The sequence below is a fragment of the Coregonus lavaretus genome (assembly GCF_964263955.1).
Source record: "Coregonus lavaretus genome assembly, contig: HAP1_SCAFFOLD_4947, whole genome shotgun sequence".
Classification (NCBI taxonomy): domain Eukaryota; kingdom Metazoa; phylum Chordata; class Actinopteri; order Salmoniformes; family Salmonidae; genus Coregonus; species Coregonus lavaretus.
The window spans coordinates 1-26,772 of NW_028167083.1; the positions used below are offsets into that span (position 1 = coordinate 1).

At 45.7% G+C, this 26,772-nt stretch overlaps 1 protein-coding gene across 1 annotated transcript; it reads right to left on the reverse strand.

Moving 5' to 3' along the window:
* Positions 1–8,435: 8,435 nt before the first annotated feature.
* Positions 8,436–26,364, reverse strand: enc3 (ectodermal-neural cortex 3). The gene is made up of 3 exons (XM_084189180.1): positions 26,102–26,364; positions 20,903–22,718; positions 8,436–9,945 (listed from the first exon to the last, which is right to left on the reverse strand). The coding sequence occupies exon 2, from the start codon at positions 22,709–22,711 to the stop codon at positions 20,942–20,944; it is 1,770 nt and encodes a 589-aa protein (XP_084045306.1). The 5' UTR covers positions 22,712–22,718; positions 26,102–26,364; the 3' UTR covers positions 8,436–9,945; positions 20,903–20,941.
* Positions 26,365–26,772: the final 408 nt, after the last annotated feature.

Here is a 26,772-nt window from a genome sequence, read left to right on the forward strand (position 1 = left end):
GATAGCTGTATTATCCATTGAGCCTTACAGATGTGCAACACTGTCATGAAATGTAGCTTAAGAAATGGTTGGACCGCTACTTTTGGGACTACCAAGGGACTTGTGACTCGAGTATAAAGGACTCGGACTTGAACACTAGGGACTTGGGACTCGACTCGGACCGAAGGTTTAGTGACTTGACTACATCACTGCCAACTTCCAGCGGGTTGAAAAATAGTGGATATGGGCTTGAAATGAAGCAGGTTTTGGAGACAGCTGCTCTGCTCCAGCGGTTAAGTCGTCTCAGTCAGACACTGTTTACATCATGTTTACTTACCCAGCCCCACAGCAGCCAGAGGGGGGGGGGGGGGGGGGAGGGAGGGAGGGACAGACAGACTGAGCGACAGACAGACAGACAGACAGACTGACTGAGAGACAGACTGAGAGACAGACAGACAGACTGAGAGACAGACAGACTGAGAGACTGAGATGATCGGAGGAGAGGAGGGCCCCAGACAAACCGCTGACATTTGGATGATTTTGATACCTTGTGAATCCTTATGCGACCCCAACAGAGTTCACACACACACACACACACACACACACACACATACACACCAACCACAGACTCACCTAGGAATTCAGCCCACAGTGCCTTGTAACATGGTTGCCAGGAAACTGGAGACTGTGGTCCAACACACCGCCTAGCTTCTCTCTAGCCACATTTATACCTGGTGGTAACATGCGTCCTTCGTTCTGATCTTGTACTGATCTCGTCCGTTTACACTTATAACATCTGATCGAAATCAGTTCACAATGCGTCTTTTAATCATCTAAACCTGTCTGAAAATGTGGGCACAACCAGAATGTGGACATAATCCAGACACAGGAAGCATGTTAGCACCAGGTATAAATGGGGCTTCTGTGTGCTCTGCAGCCAGACTACCCTACTAGCCACATCTAGCTCACATGCCAGCTCAGCAGACAAACACTGGCGTCAAAATATGGCCCTGTAATGATATTTTTGTATATAGTAAACAACATAGACAAACCTGCAACCGAGTACTTTGGAATAAGCTACCTTGGAATAAAACACATTTCACTGCACTGATCCGGTGACAATGAAACATCTTTAAAGACATTTGGTGCAAAAGGAACAGACTTGTGCGTCACAGTATTCCTGTTGGGTCAAACTCTGAACCCCCAACCCCTACGATAGGGCAAACATTCGCCATAGCAATAGTATGATGTTGCGATATTGCTCATACTGAACCCATCTGACCGTTTCAGAGAGACATGAAGTGTGTAGGCCGGGTTACGGTCTAGGGGGTTTAGCAGAGGTGTCTATTGATTGGCACTCTCGCAGTGGGGGGCTCCCAGTCTTGGACGCAGGGGTCGAGGGTGGAGGCCCCCCAGGGGAAATGAGTGGAAGTCCATTCTGAACTAATTTGGGGCCTTTGTGCCTGGCGAGGCGCCCCAGTTGCATGTCTCAGGCCAGCAGACACACGCCGATATTTGGGTGGAGAAGCTGAACATCCCCACCATGTCGGTTCCAGATCACTGCCCCCATTCTTAGGAAGGCCACAACAAGCACTACACACACACACACACACACACACACCCCACCGTCCAGATTGGGGCGGCAGTTTGAATTCTTAATCTCCCTCCTCCCTCTCTTTCATTCTTTGGCGGCCAGTGAGAGTCTTTTGTCTCTGACCGAATTTCAAACGTCTATTTATGCGACGCGGTTTAATGGTGTCGTCGGCAGAATCTGTTTGAAATGTAAAAAAAAAAAAAAAAACATTTTACATGACAATGGGCCCATTGAGTTGTTCTACTCATCCCACTAGCCTCTGCCAGATCCCCTTTTCAGAGCAAGATGTTTTATCCTCTTATGCATGTTTGCATTGTGTTATGAAATCCATAAATTAAAGGTTGATCCACCATGCTGGCATAAACATGTCCATGATGAGAGCAGCCAAGTGTGACTGGACAGGGTTTGTTGTGAATGATGTCATATGTATAGCGGGTCCAGTTTTTGTGTTGTTTAAATGTATCATTGGCTTTGAAAATAATTAATGATGCTGTGTCACGTGTATGTGAATGTCCATCTTATATCTCTGGAAATTTTATTCTGGATATTCATAAGAGAAATATGTTTTGTACAAACAAATCCAACTGTTTGTGGGGAATTATTTTCTGGTCAAAGACCTTAAATGTTATTTTAGAATTATGTTTGATGGGTATTATTTGATAATCAAAACAGTATTAAAATCACAGGACTGACGATGTTTTGACTGAGTTTCAAAATAGATGCAAAATAAATCAGCTGCCTTTCCTCCCTTCTTCGCTTTGTCTGGTCTGCCCTCTCTCCTCTTCTCATCTCCTCTCCTCTCCTCTCCTCCTCTCCTCTCCCTCTCAGGGGAGACAACCCAGCTGTTTTAGGGAGGGGAAGAGGAGGAAGGGAAGGAGGACGAGGGGGAGGATGAGGATGCTCCCATCTGGCAGTTCCACTGCCCCTCTCCCTCTGCAGCCATCCATCAGGGCTGGGCCACAGCCTCACATCCTCCTCCAAACGCCCCCAAAGAGGAGCATCTCCACTGGGGCACACAGCCGGCAGTGCCCCTTTACCCAGAGCAGGCCCCTGAGGCTCCAGGCAGTGTAGCCTCAGACAGAGTCAGGAAAGGGAAACGGGGATATGGATTAAATATGAGCGGTACTTCTGAAACAAGACTGTGGGTGTGAATCAGAAATCTCCAAGTCCAAATTGTTCCCTCTAAGGAACTGAATAGACTCAGAGGTTCATTTACAGTTCCCACACAGACTGTCGTCAGGGAGGCGTTGATTCATTCGTACACTCTGTCCTCCATAGAGCGGTGTCAACCATCAACCACAGGCTACTATACAGCCCAGGCCGCCCACAGCTTTTCTCAGGAAGAAGTCCTCAGTAGGCTGCCTTTCAATGAGGCTCTCCTCCCAGGTGTCAACCACACTGTCCACGCACCACTGATCTGAGAACAGAGTTCCACAGGCCTGAGTCCTCTCCTGACCACTGAGAATAGGATATGAGTAACTCTATGCCTGACCTGAGTCACACTCTAAACACCCTGGCCGCATCTGAAATGGCACCCTATTCACTACATATAGATGTAGGATCTTAATTTGATCACCCTGTTGCAGAACTTTCCTGCAATGCAGGACATGTTTAACTTGTAGTGTATTTGAGGTTTAAAAAGGCTTCTGAAGTTTGTAATTTCCATTTTGACATTTCAGATTTGATTTTCCTTTAAGAAAAATGTATCAACCCCTACCAAAAAATTATTTATCAACCCTTACTCTCACTTTCAGTTATTTGAAAAGGAAATAATCTCCCAAATATCGCAATTTTAAAACGAGCCATAGAAAGTTGGTTGCAATTTCAATTTAATCCACCAGAAAGGACAGAACAAATAATGCAACAAATATTGTGGTTAAACTCAAATATACAAATTGATAAAAAACCATTATATTTTGATAACATATTTTTTTTTTAAAGGTATAATCTTCGTAAATGATATCATAGGTAGGACTGGTGGAGTTATGTCGCACATGCAGCTAACAAAAACATATGGAAATGTCTGCTCTACCCAAAATTAGCATTACCGCAAAAATGGAAGTGGAAAGTGTAAGGGGGGAAAGTAAGGAACTTGTCTGTCGGCCCTGCATTAAAGACCATAATTGATTAAAGAAAATTGTGATAAATAAAAAAGTATACCAGTTTCATTTAAGGACCAAAAAATTTACAGCCGTCCCATATAGATTGCAAAATAGTTGGAAAGAGATTTTTGACGTACCGATTCCATGGCACATGGTTTATGAACTGATACACAAAACGACGCCGGATTCAAAACGTAGAATTTTTCAATTTAAATTGTTATACAAAATTCTTGGAACCAATAGAATGTTATTTATATGGGGGATACAACCTTCCCAGCTCTGCAGATTTTGCTGCGAAGAGACAGAATCATTAAATAATTTGTTTTGGTACTGTCCATATGTAGCTTGTTTTTGGTAGCAGGTCCAGGAATGGTTGAAGAAGTGCAACACTTACCTGGAGCTAACTCTGCAGATAGCACTACCGGGTGATCTGAAATGTCATAGTCAATCGATCAATAATACACTGCTCAAAAAAATAAAGGGAACACTTAAACAACACAATGTAACTCCAAGTCAATCACACTTCTGTGAAATCAAACTGTCCACTTAGGAAGCAACACTGATTGACAATACATTTCACATGCTGTTGTGCAAATGGTATAGACAACAGGTGGAAATAATAGGCAATTAGCAAGACACCCCCAATAAAGAAGTGGTTCTGCAGGTGGTGACCACAGACCACTTCTCAGTTCCTATGTTTCCTGGCTGATGTTTTGGTCACTTTTGAATGCTGGCAGTGCTTTCACTCTAGTGGTAGCATGAGACGGAGTCTACAACACACACAAGTGGCTCAGGTAGTGCAGCTCATCCAGGATGGCACATCAATGCAAGCTGTGGCAAGAAGGTTTGCTGTGTCTGTCAGCGTAGTGTCCAGAGCATGGAGGCGCTACCAGGAGACAGGCCAGTACCCAGCAGCAGGACCACTACCTCCGCCTTTGTGCAAGGAGGAGCAGGAGGAGCACTGCCAGAGCCCTGCAAAATGACCTCCAGCAGGCCACAAATGTGCATGTGTCTGCTCAAACGGTCAGAAACAGACTCCATGAGGGTGGTATGAGGGCCCGACGTCCACAGGTGGGGGTTGTGCTTACAGCCCAACACCGTGCAGGACGTTTGGCATTTGCCAGAGAACACCAAGATTGGCAAATTCGCCACTGGCGCCCTGTGCTCTTCACAGATGAAAGCAGGTTCACACTGAGCACGTGACAGAGTCTGGAGACGCCGTGGAGAACGTTCTGCTGCCTGCAACATCCTCCAGCATGACCGGTTTGGCGGTGGGTCAGTCATGGTGTGGGGTGGCATTTCTTTGGGGGGCCGCACAGCCCTCCATGTGCTCGCCAGAGGTAGCCTGACTGCCATTAGGTACCGAGATGAGATCCTCAGACCCCTTGTGAGACCATATGCTGGTGCGGTTGGCTCTGGGTTCCTCCTAATGCAAGACAATGCTAGACCTCATGTGGCTGGAGTGTGTCAGCAGTTCCTGCAAGAGGAAGGCATTGATGCTATGGACTGGCCCGCCCGTTCCCCAGACCTGAATCCAATTGAGCACATCTGGGACATCATGTCTCGCTCCATCCACCAACGCCACGTTGCACCACAGACTGTCCAGGAGTTGGCGGATGCTTTAGTCCAGGTCTGGGAGGAGATCCCTTAGGAGACCATCCGCCACCTCATCAGGAGCATGCCCAGGCGTTGTAGGGAGGTCATACAGGCACGTGGAGGCCACACACACTACTGAGCCTCATTTTGACTTGTTTTAAGGACATTACATCAAAGTTGGATCAGCCTGTAGTGTGGTTTTTCACTTTAATGTTGAGGGTGACTCCAAATCCAGACCTCCATAGGGTTGTTAAATTTGATTTCCATTGATAATTTTTGTGTGATTTTGTTGTCAGCACATTCAACTATGTAAAGAAAAAAGTATTTAATAAGATTATTTCATTCATTCAGATCTAGGATGTGTTGTTTAAGTGTTCCCTTTATTTTTTTGAGCAGTGTATAATACTTTTAGCAAAAATGTTTATTTTCAATTTACAATCTGTAGAAACAATGAGAATAGAAAGGTTCAGAACTTTTGTGAAACATCGCAGCACAGTTGAAAAATATATGGCAAATAGAAATCCAATATGGATGGTGTTAACAGATAGATGGGAGGGGTTGAATGGAGCTGAAGGTTGGGACTAATAACAACAAGATAACTAATGTAAAACATACTGTGTCCGTAAAACTTATATAGGTTACAGGTTTAGAACTTTTGTGAAAGAGCACAGTTTGAAAGATATGACAAATAGAAATCAAACCGGATGGACATCAGAAATAGACGGGAGAGGTTGTGGGTAGAGGAAGGGCAGGAGTAAAAACAAACAAAATAGAACTATTGTAAAATAGACTGTGTCCATAAAATGTATATAGTATGTATAAGCTGGAAGTAGAGGCCTAAGTGTTGTTGTTCACTAGTTTAATACAATTAGGGGAGGGGTGGTAGGGTTAGAAAGTAATAAAGGAAAATATATTTTTTTAAAGGAGGAGAACTTCCTGCAATGCAGGATATTTTTAACTTGTAGTGTATTTGAGGTTTAAAAAAGCTTCACTTGATTTTCCTTTACGAAAAACGTATCAACCCCTACAAAAATTTCCATTAATTATAATCCACATAATTAACATTTCCGGTTGCTGCAGGATTATTTTCCTACTGTAGCAAACTGGCTCAAATTAAGATCTTACATCTGTAGTGCACTACTTTTGCCTATAGTGTAGTCAAAAGTAGTGCCCTATATGAGGGATAAGGGGCTATTTTCTCTACATCTCTCTCCCTCTTCCTTTCTCCCTCAGGATCACTCTCTCTCTCTCTCTGTTCTCTCTCCCTCAGCCTCACTCTCTCACTCTCTCTCTGTTCTCTCTCCCTCAGCATCACTATCTCTCTGTTCTCTCTCCCTCAGCCTCTCTCACTCTCTCTCTCTGTTCTCTCTCCCTCAGCATCTTTCTCTCTCTGTTCTCTCTCCCTCAGCATCTCTATCTCTCTGTTCTCTCTCCCTCAGCCTCACACTCTCTCTCTTTATTCTCTCTCCCTCAGCATCACTCTCTCTCTATCTGTTCTCTCTCCCTCAGCATCTCTCTGTCTGTTCTCTCTCCCTCAGCATCTCTCGCTCTCTGTTCTCTCTCTGTTCTCTCTCCCTCAGCCTCACTCTCTTTCTCTCTCCCTCAGCCTCAGTCTCACTCTCTCTCTGTTCTCTCCCTCAGCCTCACTCGCTCTCTCTCTCTCTCTCTGTTCTCTCTCCCTCAGCATCACTCTGTCTGCTCTCTCTCCCTCAGCCTCACTCTCTTTCTCTCTCTCCCTCAGCCTCTCTCTCTCTCTGGCAGCCAGCCGGGGCTGCAGCCGGGAATACACTAAGGGCTCTAATCAATCAGATCCGTTTTAGCCGACATCTGCATAGTGGTTGTTTTGCCGGTGTCATATTAGAGCTGTCAAATCCACAAGTGGCTCCTGGCATTATACCTAAAGTGGTCATTGCCATTGGCAGCACGAAGTCGCATTAAGAGAAATCCCATGCAGCCTTGTTTACAAGTTCCAACACTGGAATGTGAGATGTAATCTACTCCTCCATTAGACTGATAGAAATCCTCATTTCGTTTTTAATGATTTTCAATTTGAGCGTAATTATTCCTTTATAGCCTACAATTTCTAGTTCTGAACACCGCCAAAACATCAGCTATGCGGGTGTTGGCAATCGCCGGTTATCGCTTGATCCAATTGAGGGCTCTACTCAATCCATATCGCTGAAGCGTTACAGATTTTGCAATAGAAAAGTTGAGGTAATTTTCCGATTGAGACGACATATGCAGCGTTTAACGTGAATGCCGTCGCTGAATTTCCACGATACGGATTGATTAGTCCTAAATCTAGGCCTAAAGATTCAGACATCCCATTCCCCTCTGTGTCTGTGGTCTGGTGTGCCATCCGCTGTTAAGAGTTCTTCTCACAAAGCCTCTCTGCTGGTGAATGAGAGGAGATGGATGAGGACCAGCAGCTGGTTACGGCGCTACATTAGACATTCTCTAAGATGGTAGCTAATGACGCATTATGGTTGCAGATGCCAGGGAGTTTCAGACCACATACCTCACAGCCAGCCATACAGAGTAATCATACCTAGGGGGTGTGGATGTTCCTCTAAACAGAGGAAGGGCATCTGTCTCATGTCATCTAGGATTTAAGTCTGTTGACATCCCACCATGTGATTGTTCTCTCCAGGCAGAACCATTCCTCAGGTGACACAAACGGAACCTCGTACCAACAAGGGATCATGACAGAAAAGGAGGCTTGGTCTCACAAATCTTTGTGTCACCGTGAAACGAGACACTCAGGGTGGATGTGAAGTGCCTAGCAGGGCTTCCTTAACGACAGAGATCTGAAAGGCACAGATTTCACTAGACTATCTTATGGAGCCACCATTTACTCTCAAACTCCAAAGTATTTGAAAGTATGCCATGTAGGTGATTTAGCAGCTCAAGTATTTGACCCAGGTGTGACTGTTAGTTTGAGCCCAACCCACTATATACGGCAGAACAACTGGAGATGGAGACAGACAGGGAGGCAAACAGGCATCCCTGTTAAACACCAAAACTTTCTGGAATTTCCGTTTGGAAAATGTTCCAGACATGCCCTCGGTATCTGCCTGATTATATGGTTGTCTATACTGTTCACTTCACAGCTGGAACATTCCGCTCATTCCCAGAAATAAACAAACAAACCGTTTTTATGTTTTCCAACCAGATTAGTTTTAATGACATACATGGAAGATCAGTATCAAACGACAGCTTTGAATGTAATGGTAGAAAATGGCATTCTTCAAAACACTAAACACACAGTAACATTTGGTTTCATAGGTCTGTTTTTTTCATAGGAAAATTATTGTAGAAAGAGGAACAGCTTGAATGTGGCGGCACGTAGCCTAGCGGTTAAGAGCGTTGGGCCAGTAACAAAAAGGTCGCTGGTTCAAATCCCCGAGCTGACTAGGTGAAAAATCTGTCGATGTGCCCTTGAGCAAGGCACTTAACCCTAATTGCTCCTGTAAGTCGCTCTGGATAAGAGCATCTGCTAAATGACCCAAATGTAAATATGAATGTTTGCTACAAAATGCTTACAAAGTCAAATGATCAAAAAACTACTATATAAAATTAAGACAATTATTTTTGCAAATCATACAGACTGTTCAAAAACCTCAACAGGCCAAACTGTTATTGTCCTGCAAGAAGAAGAATACTTTGATCTGACTCATGATAAAAGGGGCACTTTTACAAAAGAGATGTTTCAGTAGACACATGAATGTGAAGACAACTTGGCAAAGCATTGTTGTGAAGACATCCTCAGGTAGCTATGAGTTTAAACTTTAAGACGGATCCTAAATGGATCTTCTTGCGTTCGAGCCATCCTGTGAATGTCCTGTTAGTGAGACAGTCTGTACATTCACAGAGCTCAGTTTACATTAAAATCAACCAAACATCCTCTTTCAGGCCACTTCTAGGGACAAACAGAACCGAAGACACTAAAAAGGTTGCAACATGGGGACATCCAAACTATCCAAAAAACTAATAATTGCATAAACTCAGACACGAAACATACAAAAACAGACATTTTCAACAACATACATTTAATCAAATTGTGATTTGTGTCTTCAGCAATGAGTCTCATTCCTTGCAGTGTGTTTTAAGTTGAGAAAGAGGACACACATTTAGTTGACCAAAATTGAAGGAAGTTCGAGTCCAAGTCTAAAAATAAACAGGGAGATTGTTCTATGCACAAAATCATACACTTCACTTCCCAAAATGAACTCCCTCCCAACTAACTTGGGCAAGGCCTCCTTCAGTTTGTCACTAGTTCATTAAAATGACACCTGAGGAACACAGTCAGTAACCCAGTGTTGGAGGAGCCCTGTGGGCCAGACCCATGCCCTTCTCTGTCAGAGCAGGAGAACCAACATGGCGGCTCCTTTTACAGTAGCTAGTCTAGTGTACGGCGGTCTGGTGCAGCTCAGGCCAGTAGCTTCATGGAGAGTTACCCAGCAGAGGAAACATCAGATGTGGGCTGGGGAGGGACAGGCCTCTAGTCTCCACGACCACCCTGTCCTCTCGTCACCCAACCTTAGGCCCAGTGTAGACACGCTACTGCTCTCTTCTGACTGCAAGGCTGGAGGGGAGGGTTGACAACCCCTCCTCACACCTCCACTCCATTCCACAGCCACCGAAGGGAGACAAGCCTGCGTTCCAGACACTGATCTAGAGAGAGAGAGCGAGAGAGATGAGCGTTAGGCATACCAAGAACTCTAGAGTTGGTCCATGAGAATCATTCACATTTTTGTGAACACTTGTCACATGTCTAGTAAAATCAAATGAAATCACATTTTATATTGTCACATCATACGTGTTTAGCAGATGTTGTTGCGGGGGTGTAGCGAAATGCTTGTTCTTCTAGCGCCGACAGTGCAGTAATATCGAACAAGGAATATCTAACAATTTCACAACATATACCCAATACACACAAATCTAAGTAAGGAATGGAATTTAAGAATATATACATATAATGGACAAGCAATGACAGAGCGGCATTGGACTAAGATACAGTAGAATATTATAGTAGCAGCTCATATACAGGACCTGAGAATGCAGATAATTCCGTCTGGACCATTAACAGCTCCTCAGTATAGTGTCTTATCAGGCTTATTCGTGCTTTATGACAGGGAGAGAAATCCCCATGAATGTAGGATAGGAGTTGTTCCTGTTACAAAAACATAGTCTTGCTGTAATATTATTTAAAAAATTTAAAAATACACTCAAAAAGAAAATAATTTTGGGGCATTCAAATTAAAATACCTCATATGCCTTAACCCTAATTTTGGCTTAAAACTAATACATATCCAGGCTTGTCATGCTTGTCAGCTAGAAATCTGTTGAGCTGTAGATATGCACATTTTACATTTAGTGATTCCCCTAGGTTCTGTAGCTGGAATCTCTTACCCCCAGCTTGTCTTTGTGGCCTCAGCTATTTTAGAATCTAATTTCCTTCCCCTGCTGTTAAGATGGAACGGTTCTTTAGAAGAAAAAAAAAAAAAGTTACATATTCTGATTTGCATTTTGGGAGATAATGCTATTCTGTCTGCGGGAGCTGTTCGTTCATGTGTGTGTGTGTGCCTAAAACAGACAGCAAAGCATGGTGGGTTACAGCAGACAGAGACTCTGCTGGGGGTGGGGGTTTAAGGCAGCTTAATGAGCTCATTACCATAGCAGACCAGAACCTGGGTATTTTCTCATCTGATCTCAGAGCAGAACCTGGGTATCCTCTCATCTCAGAGCAGAACATAACAGAACCTGGGTATCCTCTCATCTCAGAGCAGAACCTGGGTATTTTCTCATCTGATCTCAGAGCAGAACCTGGGTATCCTCTCATCTCAGAACAGAACAGAACCTGGGTATTCTCTCATCTCAGAGCAGAACCTGGGTATTTTCTCATCTCATCTCAGAGCAGAACCTGGGTATCCTCTCATCTCAGAACAGAACAGAACCTGGGTATTTTCTCATCTCAGAGCAGAACAGAACCTGGGTATTTTCTCATCTCAGAGCAGAACAGAACCTGGGTATCCTCTCATCTCAGAACAGAACAGAACCTGGGTATTCTCTCATCTCAGAGCAGAACCTGGGTATTTTCTCATCTCATCTCAGAGCAGAACCTGGGTATCCTCTCATCTCAGAACAGAACCTGGGTATCCTCTCCTCTCAGAGCAGAACAGAACCTGGGTATCCTCTCAGAGCAGAACAGAACCTGGGTATCCTCTCATCTCAGAACAGAACCTGCAGAGGCTGGATAATACAGCAGGAGCCTGAGTCTCCTCTTAGCATCAGCTATGGAGGCCCAGGTTGGGGCTACACTGTCAAATCACAGCTACTGAGGCCTGTACCCATGAGCACTGGAGAGCAGCTGCTGTTCTCATACTATAGTGCATACACATTACATGTAAAAACTGTCTCGTTTATGTTGACTAATATGCTACACCTAATAACACCACATCAGCAGGCCAGATGAGACTTTCCACTGCAGCGAGTGTGTGTGTGTGTCCTGGCACACTCCCTGCTGCTGTTTTTAATCAATTTTTTCCACTAGTGTAGATGAAACCCAGCACCACCAGGAGCATTAGTGTAGATTATGAAACCCAGCACCACCAGGAGCACTAGTGTAGATGATGAACCCCATCACCACCAGGAGCACTAGTGTAGATGATGAAACCCTGCACCACCAGGAGCACTAGTGTAGATGATGAACCCCAGCACCACCAGGAGCATTAGTGTAGATTATGAAACCCAGCACCACCAGGAGCACTAGCGTAGATTATGAAACCCAGCACCACCAGGAGCACTAGTGTAGATGATGAACCCCAGCACCACCAGGAGCATTAGTGTAGATGAACCCCAGCACCACCAGGAGCATTAGTGTAGATGATGAACCCCAGCACCACCAGGAGTATTAGTGTAGATGATGAACCCCAGCACCACCAGGAGCATTAGTGTAGATGATGAACCCCAGCACCACCAGGAGCATTAGTGTAGATGATGAACCCCAGCACCACCAGGAGCATTAGTGTAGATGATGAAACCCAGCACCACCAGGAGCACTCCCCCCCCGCTGCCTGCCACCGCATCACTGTTTCACAAGTACGGCACCTTTAAATATAGTTATCTTTCTATTTAAAGTGAGGTTTCACATTTAGCTGCATTCACGTTGCAAAGCAACTCCTCTCAACTTGGTCCCAATGAGGTGAAGTAAACGCTACAACCTCAGAGGTCAATGATCAGTCATCACCACCTTTACTACCATCAGTCATCACCACCTTTACTACCATGAGACAACACAACAGACAGGCTCATCAGACAACACAGGCTCGTCTCTGTTTCAGCCTGTCTCGACTGGCTCTTCTTCATATTAGTAAAGGGTCAAACAGCCAAAAACTCCCCTCTGTGTTAGCTCACGGTTGGCCTTTCACCTATTTCCTAACGCCAGCCCATCCCAGGGAGTCTGGTTAGTCCACTACAGACAGTAAGCCAGATAGTCTGCACCCTTTTCTCTATATAGTGTACACAAATCAGGAGTTGACTGTAGTTCCAGTCCTGGGTGGAAGGATGCATTTTCACCAGAACCCTGCATCTTCATGTGTTCCCCGTCTAACAACATACCCTACACAATGTTTACTAATGACCAGTTCTAATTACAATGTATCAGCTAACATGGAAAACACAGCACACTGACAGCCAGGCTAATTTACACCAGTAGCTCTGTCCGTGGGCTAACGGTCTAGCTCTGTCCGTGGGCTAACGGTCTAGCTCTGTCCGCGGGCTAACGGTCTAGCTCTGTCCGTGGGCTAACGGTCTAGCTCTGTCCGCGGGCTAACGGTCTAGCTCAGCTCTGTCCGCGGGCTAACGGTCTAGCTCTGTCCGTGGGCTAACGCTCTAGCTCTGCTCTGTCCGCGGGCTAACGCTCTAGCTCTGTCCGCGGGCTAACGGTCTAGCTCTGCTCTGTCCGCGGGCTAACGCTCTAGCTCTGCTCTGTCCGCGGGCTAACGGTCTAGCTCTGTCCGCGGGCTAACGGTCTAGCTCTGTCCGTGGGCTAACGCTCTAGCTCTGTCCGCGGGCTAACGGTCTAGCTCTCTCCACGCTAGCTCTGTCCGCGGGCTAACGCTCTAGCTCTGTCCGTGGGCTAACGGTCTAGCTCTGTCCGCGGGCTAACGGTCTAGCTCTGTCCGCGGGCTAACGGTCTAGCTCTGTCCGCGGGCTAACGGTCTAGCTCTGTCTGTGGGCTAACGGTCTAGCTTTGTCTGTGGGCTAACGGTCTAGCTCTGTCTGTGGGCTAACGGTCTAGCTCTGTCCGTGGGCTAACGGTCTAGCTCTGTCCGTGGGCTAACGCTCAGACAGAATACTAAAGACAAATGAGCATCGTCTTACCAGCAGTTGGGCTTGACAAATTCTAACACAAACATTGTTCCTAGCAGGCGCTGGATTGAGACTAACAGCGGGACAGAGAATACCGCTGTGTCAGACCAAGACCCCCTTCAATGATACATGCTTCTGAGGGATAAATAGTGTAATAATTCAAACTAATTGCCAGCTGCAGGCTTTTGAAAAGGCCCTACAGCCCCGACGACTCATCTGTTTTAAAGTGATCATCAAATTATTGTCTGAAGATTAGTCGGTCATTTTAAGCACCTTTTCCCTTTGTATTCCGCACCATGGAGAAAAGGCCAATAAAAAGCCTATTAGTTTTATGCAAATGATGCTGCGCCAAGTGCCATAATGTGGCAGATTGATTACTCTGGAGACTCAAGACAGAGTGGGGGCACGCGCCCTGAGCTCACCCCGCGTGTTTCTCTCTCTAGAGAAGGGAGGGAGGGGACGCTGAACACAGATGCCCTTTCAAAAAGGCTCATTCAGAGAGCGTTCCTGGTGGCCTTTAATAAAACATTAGTATTGAGCAGCGGGCCTCCCTCCTCCCCACTATCCTCTGCCCCCTTCTTTAACAGCAGTCTGGGGAGGCCCACTGAAGCCTGCCCACTGACCTATGACCCTGCCCAGGTGTGCCCCATCACACAGAGCCACCCACCGCCTCAGGTTTCAGTTGGAACCGTTAAATGGGCCTCTGTTTCTGGGATGTTTGTGAGAGGAGGGGGGCAGAAAAAGAGAGGGAGAGGAGGGGGAGAAAGAAGAGGGGAGGCAGGAGAAAGGAGACAGGAGGAGAGGAGAGAGGGAGTGAGAACAAACAGCCATTGCTAGGCCTGTTGGGTGTCCGAGGAGACCGCGTTGAACTTTGTGCTCAGATCTCCGGTTACAATCTGTCTGCCTGTAGTCCTACACCGGTCACCAGCACAGTGTTGGGGCTAAGCTAGGATCCCCCCCCCCCACGTCAGCTAAGACCCAACTCCCTCAACTCATGATTAACTACTCTAGGGGACTATGCAAGCAAAGGAAAACAGAACAAATCCACAGGAAATTATGGAGTCATTACAGAAGAATTCCTATTATTTTACTCTAAAAATAGTTCAATTAACTCTGCAAAAAGAGTGAAATTAACACTCAGTGGTGTAAATTAACTCTATTGTCCTTCTTATTCTGTGTAGAGTAAAACACTCAAAACCACACCCATCATTATATTTCCCAGCATGCTCTATTGCAGCTTGATTTTTTTTAAATTGTTTGTTTCAAAAATCGGTGGTGTTTTTGCATTAAATCATATGCAACACAAAGATAAAATAACATTTTTCTAAACTAATCTAATCTGTTAGTTGAATTTATTGCACCCGTTACTGAAATGTTTATTCCAGTTTAGATGGTTTATATGCAGTCTCATTTATTCATTTCTCTATCCCACCCTTCTGGGGTGAATCCAGGAGGGGGTTTCTGTTGTTTTGGTTTTGAATTATTTTCCCTTTCATACCGTTTTTAGATGTATCCATTTTGTTTCAGTGTGTTAAACTGTTGCACTGGTATCCTGCCATAATATCACTGGTGTAATTGTCTGAATGTTCCTGCTGCCGTGTGTGTGAGAAATGGAACTCACTCAACAATCAACACTTATACCTCTGCTCTACAGTAAAAACATTTAAAAACACAGATTGTTTCTTGTCTAGACTATGAGTCTACGACAAACCATAATTTGAGTGTTTACAGTCACAAATATTTTTTTTCTCCATCAACAGTGAGTGAATGGATGGTGGCCTGAATCTGTGGTCAGACCCATCTGGAGAGAAGAGTGGTGAAAACTAGCTGATAATTACACTAGAACAAACTGCCAAGACAACTGAAATCTCCCCACCACAAATCATTACCAATGGAGCTGAAACCTTTATTCCTCTAGAATTAGAAGGAAAAGGGTGTGTGTGTGTGTGTGTGTGTGTGTGTGTGGTATTTGTAGTATGGGTGGAAGACAGGGTGGTTTCATAAGCATGTTGAAACACAGTGATAATAATAATTTAACTTGTATAGCGCTTTCATTACAGAAAATAAATCTCAACGCCCATAAAAAGCCAAACAAATAAACATTTAAATTGAGATGGAACATCTATCTGGCTTGGGATGAAAAGGCTGGCAGTTGAGACAGTTAGGATTGGAAAGGCAGTGTAGCTTCAGCAGAGGGGGGCATCGATGGTAGAGCCAGAGAGAAACAAAGACTGTCTGACAAACAGGCCCAGAGCGATTCATCAGTTCACCACATCTGCTTCTCTGACGGTCAGTTTCTCCATAGGACCCGCTCCTCTGCAGGTACTGGTCCTCCATAGGACCCGCTCCTCCGTAGGTACTGGTCCTCCATTGCCGAACATGTAGCACCCACCTGTGTGATGCCACGGCTGCTTAAAAGCGCACAAAAAGCCACCACATTTTGGCAGTGGTTAAACGTCAACTTTGAGCACGGAAAAAGTTCCAACTCCTCCTCTTTCTCAATTTTCAAACAGAAAAGGGGTGTGCCTTTGGTGGGTCATCGATGTGTCATTCTGGTCATGCACGCCGCGACCGACGTAGTTAGTTGGTTAGCTAAGCTAGCCAGTTGTAGCTAGCTAGTAGCTCCTCCAGTATGTGTTGACGTCATTTCACAGGATTCGTTTATGGACAGAAGCTGTAGAGATCGGTAAGAAACGGCACTTCTGTAGCAAAAAATTGTATTCATCCATTTTCTTTTGTTTTAAATCATTAAAATTACCTGGTGTGATGGTGCATTGATCAGCTATACAGTTTAAAGCTATTATTTTAGTTTTTTGGGCCAAAGTTGACCTTTAAGAACAGTCCCTGAGCCTCTATCTGACCTCACTCACATCCCCTCTTTAGACCTCTGACATGGTTGAGAGGCAGGCGTCTCCTGTGTGTTTGTTTCAGCGGAGGCCGGTGAGGGAAGGACGGCTCATAATAATGTCTGGAACGGAGTAAATGGAATGGAATGGCAAACACACAGAAACCATGTGTATGATGTATTTGAAACGATTATTTCACTTATAATTCACTGTATCACAATTCCAGTGGGTCAGAAGTTTACATACACTAAGTTGACTGTGCCTTTAAACAGCTTGGAAAATTCCAGAAAATGATGTCGTGGCTTTAGAAGCTTCTGATAGGTTTTTACAGTGACGGTATATTTCTAAATGGCCTTTATTTAGTGTATTTTAATTCCATTACTAATATCGCAGGATGTGCAGATGGATTTGGCGCATGCGCACTTGCTGAAAAACATTACTTAGATTATTTCCAGAAAAGGCATTTCTTGGTTGCATGTAACTTTATTTTGACCTTTTCTGGAAGTACATTTGGCCGGGATGGCAGTAATGACGATAGTTGCTTAGCAAAACTCCATTCTTTGGTAAGTACCGAACATATTATGCCATGATTAAGCTTGAAAAGCTGGTGAATGGCTGCTTCCATCCGATTTTCCATTTATATTGCAGCACAGCAGCAGGCTGAGTGACTGAGCTCACCAAGCTTTGGTGTCTGACTGACTGGCTGGAAACAGAGCAAGGCACCAAAGCTTAATGAGAGAGTTACTCAGCCTAATGCCAGTCATCCCCCCCAGTTTAGTTTCATGTCAAGTCAAACGGTAGTTACCTACAGCCATCTTAATGAGAGAGTTACTCAGCCTAATGCCAGTCATCCCCCCAGTTTAGTTTCATGTCAAGTCAAACAGTAGTTCCTTGCAGCTGCATCAATAAAGTCAGCCTTCCCTCCAGCTCCCAGGCGTCCACATGGTCCTAAAGTCAGCCTTCCCTCCAGCTCCCAGGCGTCTACATAGTCCTAAAGTCAGCCTTCCTTCCAGCTCCCAGGCGTCTACATAGTCCTAAAGTCAGCCTTCCCTCCAGCTCCCAGGCGTCCACATAGTCCTAAAGTCAGCCTTCCCTCCAGCTCCCAGGCGTCTACATGGTCCTAAAGTCAGCCTTCCCTCACCTTCCCTCCCAGGCGTCTACATGGTCCTAAAGTCAGCCTTCCCTCCAGCTCCCAGGCGTCCACATAGTCCTAAAGTCAGCCTTCCCTCCAGCTCCCAGGCGTCCACATAGTCCTAAAGTCAGCCTTCCCTCCAGCTCCCAGTCGTCTACAGTCCTAAAGTCAGCCTTCCCTCCAGCTCCCAGGCGTCCACATGGTCCTAAAGTCAGCCTTCCTTCCAGCTCCCAGGCGTCCACATGGTCCTAAAGTCAGCCTTCCCTCCAGCTCCCAGGCGTCCACATGGTCCTAAAGTCAGCCTTCCCTCCAGCTCCCAGGCGTCCACATAGTCCTAAAGTCAGCCTTCCCTCCAGCTCCCAGGCGTCTACATGGTCCTAAAGTCAGCCTTCCCTCACCTTCCCTCCCAGGCGTCCACATGGTCCTAAAGTCAGCCTTCCCTCACCTTCCCTCCCAGGCGTCTACATGGTCCTAAAGTCAGCCTTTCCCCACCTTCCCTCCCAGGCGTCTACATAGTCCTAAAGTCAGCCTTCCCTCCAGCTCCCAGGCGTCCACATGGTCCTAAAGTCAGCCTTCCCTCCAGCTCCCAGGCGTCTACATGGTCCTAAAGTCAGCCTTCCCTCACCTTCCCTCCCAGGCGTCCACATGGTCCTAAAGTCAGCCTTCCCTCACCTTCCCTCCCAGGCGTCTACATGGTCCTAAAGTCAGCCTTTCCCCACCTTCCCTCCCAGGCGTCTACATAGTCCTAAAGTCAGCCTTCCCTCCAGCTCCCAGGCGTCCACATGGTCCTAAAGTCAGCCGTCCCTCCAGCTCCCAGGCGTCCACATGGTCCTAAAGTCAGCCTCCCAATACCGCTAAACTACATTTGCCTTTTAAAATCAGGTTTGGAATGATTTTAGTAGCCTATTTTATACTGAACAAAGATATAAAACGCAACATGCAACAATTTCAAAGATTTTAGTGAGTTACAGTTCATAAGGAAATCAGTCAATTGAAAAATTAATTGGGCCCTCATCTACGGATTCCACATGACTGGGAATACAGACATGCATCTGTTGGTCACAGAGACCTTAAAAAATAGGTAGGGGCATGGATCAGAAAACCAGTCAGTATCTGGTGTGACCACCATTTGCCTCATGCAGCATGACATCTCCTTCACACAGAGTCAATCAGGCTGTTGATTGTGGCCTGTGGAATGTTGTCCCATTCCTCTTCAACGGCTGTGCGAAGTTGCTGGATATTGGCGGGAACTGTAACACACTGTCATACACATCGATCCAGAGCATCCCAAACATACTCAATGGGTGACATGTCTGGTGAGTATGCAGGCCATGGAAGAAATGGGACATTTTCCGCTTCCAGGAATTGTGTACCGATCCTTGCGACATGAGGCCGTGCCTGGCTGATGGCAGCGGATGACTGGCACGACAATGGGCCTCGAGATCTCGTCATGGTATCTCTGTGCATTCAAAATTGCCATCGATAAAATGCAATTGTGTTAGTTGTCCGTAGCTTATGTCTGCCCATACCATAACCCCACCGCCACCATGGGGTACTCTGTTCACAACGTTGACATCAGCAAACCGCCATACACGCTGTCTGCCATGCACAGTTGAAACTGGGATTCATCCATGAAGAGCACACCTCTCCAGTGTGCCAGTGGCCATCGAAGGTGAGCATTTGCCCACTGAAATCGGTTACGACGCCAAACTGCAGTCAGGTCAAGATCCTGGTGAGGACGACGAGCACACAGAAATTCTTCGGTTGTGCAAACCCACAGTTTCATCAGCTGTCCGGGGGGGATGGTCTCAGATGATCCCGTAGGTGAAGAAGCCGGATGTGGAGGTACTGGACTGGAGTGGTTACACGTGGTTGCAGTTGTGAGGCCGGTTGGACGTACTGCCAAATTCTCTAAAACGACGTTGGAGGCGGCTTATGGTAAAGAAATTAACATAAAATTATCTGGCAACAGCTCTGGTGGACATTCCTGTAGTCAGCATGCCAATTGCACGCGCCCGCAAAACTTTTGCCATATGTGGCATTGTGTTGCGTGACAAAACTGAACATTTTAGAGTGGCCTTTTAGCGCCCCCAGCACAAGGTGCACCTGTGTAATGATCATGCTGTTTAATCATCTTCTTGATATGCCACACCTGTCAGGTGGATGGATGATCTTGGCAAAGGAGAAATGCTCACTAACAGGGATGTAAACAAATGTGTGCACCAAATGAGAGAAATAAGCTTTTTGTGCGTATGGAACATTTCTGGGATCTTTTATTTCAGCTCATGAAACATGCGACCAACACTTTACACGTTGCATTTATATTTTTGTTGAGCGTAAATTGTTTGTGTTGCTGCCACACCTAGGACCTAGAGGATATAGCCGTAGGCCTGGGACAGCTCACAGATATTGCACAATCCTCACCAAGGGACTGCAGTGCATTGCAAGCACAGGCCTGAACTCTGCTGAGAGTGATTGAGGGCTAGAGCGACGTGAAGCGGCTCTGTGTGTCTGTAATTACTGCCAGGCTGACATCCCGATTTCCTACTGCTCCATAAACTACTGACTTTTCCATGTTCATCATCCAGCACCCAGCCAGCCTAGCACCCAGCCAGAGGCCAACATTAGATAATATTGTAATCATCGGCAACCATGACAACCACGACAACAGAGGATTGATAAACTGTTCGTCGGCCCCTTCTGATGTCAGCCTGGGGTCACTGATACTGGACTGACAAGAGAGGACGACTGACTGATCTCGCCGACCGACAGTGTTGTAAAGTCCTTGAACGCTATATAAATCCAGTCAACTATTTGTATTATTACCTCTGTACAAGGCCATAGTGTTGTAAGGGGGAACAGCTATGAAGGAGAGTGATGCTCTAATATCAATTGAGACTAGATCAGAGTGGAACAACATGACTTGACCTCTCGTCCTACACACTGTCCTCTAGATTTATACGATTTTGGTCGATCTAGAGGGGGGGCGCATGTGTTAACAATGAGGTTTTTTTTTTTCTTTCATTAGTTGTTTCCATTGCTGACTGATTTGAAACACGTCTGCAGAGACAAACTGTCTCCTCATCTGCATGTTTCTTTTAAAAGATATGTGATTGTCTGTGCCGCCCTCTTAAAAAATGGTTTATCAATTCGTCTCCCCAACGACTTTGGGAATACACTCCAGAGTTTCCATTCACATTGTTTTTTAGAGTAGGCCTAACCTGGGTCTGTGCAACCTGTGACCTGTTGTGTTTTGTACGTGTTTGAAGAAGCAACTCACCAGTGATCCTAACAGCCACTTCTTCCTGTTGCCCCGTCACTATGCTGAGAGATACTTCCAGGTGCTGACGAAAGCCGTGGGGATCAGCGAGTAGGGCACACTGGTCACGCTATCCCACGAGTCTTTAGAAGGGTCGTAACAGTCCAGGGTCTTGCACCTCTGAGCACCAAAGTAGCCCCCCACAACGTAAAGCCGGTTCCCCGACGCCACTGCGTGACAGCTGATCCTCTTGGCCATCACGTCCCCGAACTTGGACCACTGGTACGTCTCACTGTTGAAGCGGTAGGCCGAGCTGGCCGAGAACTCTGTGTCCCCACCGATCACTACGACGTGGTTACCTACCACAGCCGCCGCCGTGTAGCGCCAGAGCTGAGGGCACGAAGCAGGCACTGTCCACCTGTTCTGGACCGGGTCGAAGCACTGCACCTTGGGAAACTTATCTCGGTTGACGCTGGTGCCCCCGAAGACAAACAGCTTGTTCTTGGCCCCCACCACTGCAGCATTGCTAACCCCCTCTCTGAGAGGAGCTACAAGGGTCCACTTGTTGGTCTGTGGGTCATACTGCTCCACCTGTTTGAGAGAGACTGATGGAGAGGCTGGGAAGGAGCCGGCCAGAGAGGTGTGTCCACCTACAACGTACAGGATGTGGTCAAGCTCAGCTGTCCCGTGTCCGAACCTGGCCACCAGCATGGGTGCAGCTTTAGACCACTCATCATGCAGGGTGTCATAGACCCACATGTCTTTGGAGGCCCCGTTCTCTGAGCCCCTCCCCCCGGTCACGTAGACCTTGCAGCCGATGGCACAGGCGCTGCACTCCTTACGGGGGCTGGGGATGTCAGTTTTCGGGGTGATCTCCTTGGTCTTGTTGTCGATCATGTACACCTTGTCACACATGAAGGTCTGGCCTCCCAGGAGAAGAAGGGCCTGGCTGACCTTCCTAGGCCGGGCGCAGAACCCTGTCACAATGCCGTCGTTCTGGAGGATCCTCATCTTACAGCGCACCGCATCCTCCACGATCTCCCGGCCCACTTTGTGGCCCATCACCAGCTCCTCAGAGGCCACGTTCTTCAGCAGGTATGTCTCAGGCAGCAGGGCCAGACGCACACAGCGCAGCAGCTCCGGCAGGTCGCCCAGCCTCCTCTCCATGTCCGCCTTCACCCAGTCTATCACAGCCTCATATACCAGGCTCTCATCCTCCACCTCCAGCTCCTCGCTGAACACCAGCTCCTGGACCTTGTCTTTAGGGAGATTAAGGAAGTCCTCCGTCCTGTTGAGGGTGGCGAAGTTGGCCAGGCACATCCTCCAGGAGAGCTCGTAGAGCCGCTGGCATTGGTGGGCGTCCGACAGCAGCATCATGCCCAGGCAGTTGGACGGTGCCAGGTTCTTCTCTAGGAACTCAGAGCAGGCGTCTCGGATGTCGTGGAACTGGAGCATGTCCCCGGCCTCCAGAAGGGACTCTGCGTTCTCCTCGTTGATGATGATGCGGGCCGAGTAGGCGTAGTCTAACAGCAGCTCCAGCACCTCTGGGTGCAGCGAGTCGTGGAAGTTGACCTCGGCATCGCGGCTCTCCCTCAGGCCTCCGCTAAACATGGCCTCAAAGTAGCGGCTGCAGGAGGCCAGCACTGCGCGGTGGCAAGGGAAGACATGGTTCCCGGCCCTCAGGACCACGTCAGTGAAGACTCTTCGCTTACGGAGCAGGTTGAGCTGGGTCAGGAGGCTGTCTGCATGAGACGTCTTGTGGAACAACTGGATGTTCATGGAGCCAGAGCTAGAGCGGGATTTCCTGTTCTCGTGGTTGCTCACAGACATCTTGGACCTGGAGGGCAAACAAACAAAATGTTATTAATTTATTGGATATAGCTACATCTATTTGTCTAAAATGTCATTATGAAGCATCAATTTCTTTAGCTTTACAGCCTTGACATGATCTTGGATATCAAAATATGTTCTGCTCCCTTTACAGGCTTATTAGGGGCCATTTACATTAGTAAAATATGTCTAGTTAGATATATTGATCTTCAACATCAGATTTGCAACTTTTCTGTTTACACTAGCCTTGGATGTGGTGTAGCCTTGAATTCCTGCTTCATGCCTGAGGACCATAGCCACAGGAAGTAGTTTGGGGGTGGGGGTGCTGTAAAATGGGGGTGGGGGGGGGGGGCTGGACAAATATTTTTGCCTAACTGATATATCCGCTAACACAGGACTATTAATGGCCCAGTGCACTACTTTGAGAGAAAAAATACCCCCCCCCAAAAAAAATATCATAATAATAATAATAATAATAATAATATATATATATATATATATATATATATATATATATATACACACATATATTTGTTTATGATTTTATGATTCAGGGGGTGCTGCAGCCCCTGCGTCCTGCGGCTATGGTGAGGACAGCTATTTGCATACCGTAAACACCATAGTATATAGACAAATAAAATAAGGATAGCAATTAAAACGATACAGGAGCTTCTCATCTAAACCATATTGCACAGTGCTGCACACTTGATTAATGCAATTATTGACAAATGTGTGGATATTTTTAAAGACTTTAATGCTGTATTTGGCTAACAGAGCAAAAATGCTGTCTACTGGTATGAAGGTAATTCTTGCAGGGACATTGTTTTTACGGAGTGGCTACAGATACGGAGTTTCTGTATCCCAATTTAACCAGGCAAAAAATTCCCGACTACCCACTCTGCTGCTATGCTGAGTGCTCCGCTGCCACCTCCCCTCCTTGATCGCCTTTGTCTGGTCACTGGTGAAGACTACAAACTTCATGTTTAACACAAAACTGTTCCAACTATTGCATTCCCTCAGTAGGCTTTTAAGCACATGGGCGTTTTCATGTTCTTTTTTCATGAGGGGAGTAGGCTACATGCAGCTATTTACATGTTCATACAAACTTTGTTGTCAGTATTGCAAACATAAGCACGATACAAACAGAGTCAGTCAGTCTAGCGATGTCATGTTCTTCTTAGCTGCTGAGTTACATGCAGCTATTTACTCTCGCCACGATATCAGCATATGGCAAAACGAACTCGCCCATTTTCAGACTATTTTCACCCGTCTGGATACAGATACACTCTCCTGCCCAGTGAAACGCAGCAAGACACAGACACGCAGTCCAATTAGCGATTGAACGTTATTTTTTTCATCATCATTGCAAACATTGGCTAAGCTGCGAGGGGATGTGGGGTAAAAAGCAGCTACGAATGCGTAAAATAACATGTGCAGAACGTGATCCGGATCCTTAGTTTAACAAAGAGGTTTCTGGAAGGGTCGGGCGTAAATGTATCCGTAGCCAAGGGCTTGTCTTTACGCCAAAACTCAGAGGGGGTATGTGGTGTACATGTCTACCTCCAGAGGTAGTGTGGGAGACGTCTCTTAAAGAGAGATTTTAAAGACGCCCTATGCAGATGTAACAGTGTTGCTTCCCATCCCTCTCCTCGCCCCTACCTGGGCTTGAACCAGGGACCCTCTGCACACATCGACAACAGTCACCACAAAAGCCGCCATTTCCTGGTTCCTGAAATTCTAATAGTTTGCGACAAAACAAGCAAGTATAGTGTATCATTGTACCATCTTAACCGCTGTGAAATATATTTTCCCTAACCAAAAATATTTTTTTTATTTTCAGCTGTTTGAATGTGGTGTACAAAACCGAAAGTAAAAGATGCAAAAACTAAACTTAACGGGAAGTATAGAAATAGTGCACATGGAACAGATCTACTGCTTCTTAGACTTGCTTTCAATGAGAATGACAGATCTATAACACACATTTCTATGTGAATTTGGTCAGGTTGCCCAAAAAGTTTATTATGGCAGCTTTAATCTAGATAATCTCTTTACACTACACAAGTATCTCTCCTGGACCTAGTTTGTGTTGTCGAAGTAGTGTAAAGAGGCCTCTGTAGCTCAATTGGTAGAGCACGGCGCTTGTAACGCCAAGGTGGTGGGTTCGATCCCCGGGACCACCCATACGTAAAAAATGTATGCACACATGACTGTAAATCGCTTTGGATAAAAGCGTCTGCTAAATGGATTATTATTATTATTATTATTATTATTATTATTATTATATGCTGGCAGGGTAAAGCAAACATTGAAATGTTACCCTGACACTCCCATTCTGAATAAATACAAGGCTGGTGCTCATTTGCCTGGTCAGTAAGTGTCATTAGGCTATAAAGCCATCAACTCTTATCAGATGGATCCGGAAATGAACTCTGGACTTGAAGATGAAAGGATACCTGATAAGGTTTGTGTTTACACACTGGCAACAAGGGAATCAATACAAAAATCATCTGTCAAAATCTACCAGTAATCAATTATTTACTGACAAATGACTAAAAGTAGAATTTAATCCTCATTAAATACCTAGTTACATTCAATATAACCAGGTGAGGTGAATAAGCGTGCTACCTGGGTGTGGACATATCGTTCCTGGCTATATCAGCATTTTAAGCCTATGAATCACGGTGCCAACCTCCCATGACTGTTCCCTCTGTATATCTGGCTCATATCAGACGGTGCCACAGGCAAAGCATTCAACTCCCTGGGTAAAACCTAACACCTTACAGAACATCACCTTCAGGATATAAATTGTCCGAATTGTGCAACACTAAAGCAAAATCGTTTTTTTTAAGATTCCTTCATAATATTTTTGATAGCCAAATTGCAATTCAGAATCACTGATTATTTCTTCAACAAATTATATACAATTAATTGTAGTTACATTTCAGAAAACATTTAATCACTTGATAGAGCTAACTGCTTAATAAACTGAGGTATTCACATTTCATGAGGCTTATTTATGTTCCAAAAACACCTGCAAATCAATACATTAATAGAACAGAAAAAGATACGAATACAAAATGAGAGATAAGAAAAAGACAAAACGTTGTGCTTAAATAAACTTCCGAGGAGCAAGGAATCTAACACGACACAGTGTGAAATCCAATTCGTTTTGTGCATACTTGTTAGTAGTCGCCAAAGTTCTGGGAGCGTCTTTAAATGTAAACCATGTCCAGCATGTGCTCAGTTTCTTCCGAACTTAGATCAGCCTGGTAAACATACCGGCTACTACTGCAAGCTCCGGATCGGATGTTACAAGCAGCTAGTTACATTTCGGAAGTACAAGAAGTGTCAAAACAAGCACGTATATCTGTGATCGAAACAAATCCTTACCTAAATCCTCTCGGACCAACGGAGCAAAGCAGGAATATCCGACCAAGGCACCATGCAATGGGCACCCAACTTTCTTCGTGAGTTTGATGTGTGTTAATTCACGAAATAACTTTCTAAGTCACGAAGTTCAGACTTTCTCCTAGAAAGCTGGAACACTCGTAACCCATCTGTTATATTCCTTTGTGTTTTTAATACACAATAAATGAAAGCGTTTGCTAAGTTGTTGACAGTGCGTCCGCGTTGTAGACAATATCCACAGCTGTGGCGAAGCACAAGTTACAGCTCCACACGCCCCTCCTACTCATGTCTATGCATGATTTCGTCCAATCACAACAGAGAAGAACGTTTTCGAGCTCCCCTCCACCCCCCCAGTGAACAATTGAATAATAGATGAATATGCTGCTACTACGGATCCATTTTGTGACAGATATTGATAGAAAACATTACCAATACACAGTCAAGCTGTTTTACCGTTGTTTATTCAATGTATACGATTTCTTTAATGAAACAGTTTTACAAGGGTTTGCTATACATTTCAATTACCAGTATGCTTGCATGGCTACAGACAAAATAGGTATATTGTACTAATACTTACTGCCTTACATGATATTCTACAGTAGGACAGTTGTGTACAGTACACATTGTATGGTTGGTAAAAGTCCAATAATTCA

What these genes read in the sequence shown, in the direction of transcription:
- enc3 (XM_084189180.1), bottom strand. Translation starts at nt 22,711, where the DNA reads ATGTCTGTGAGCAACCACGAGAACAGGAAATCCCGCTCTAGCTCTGGC.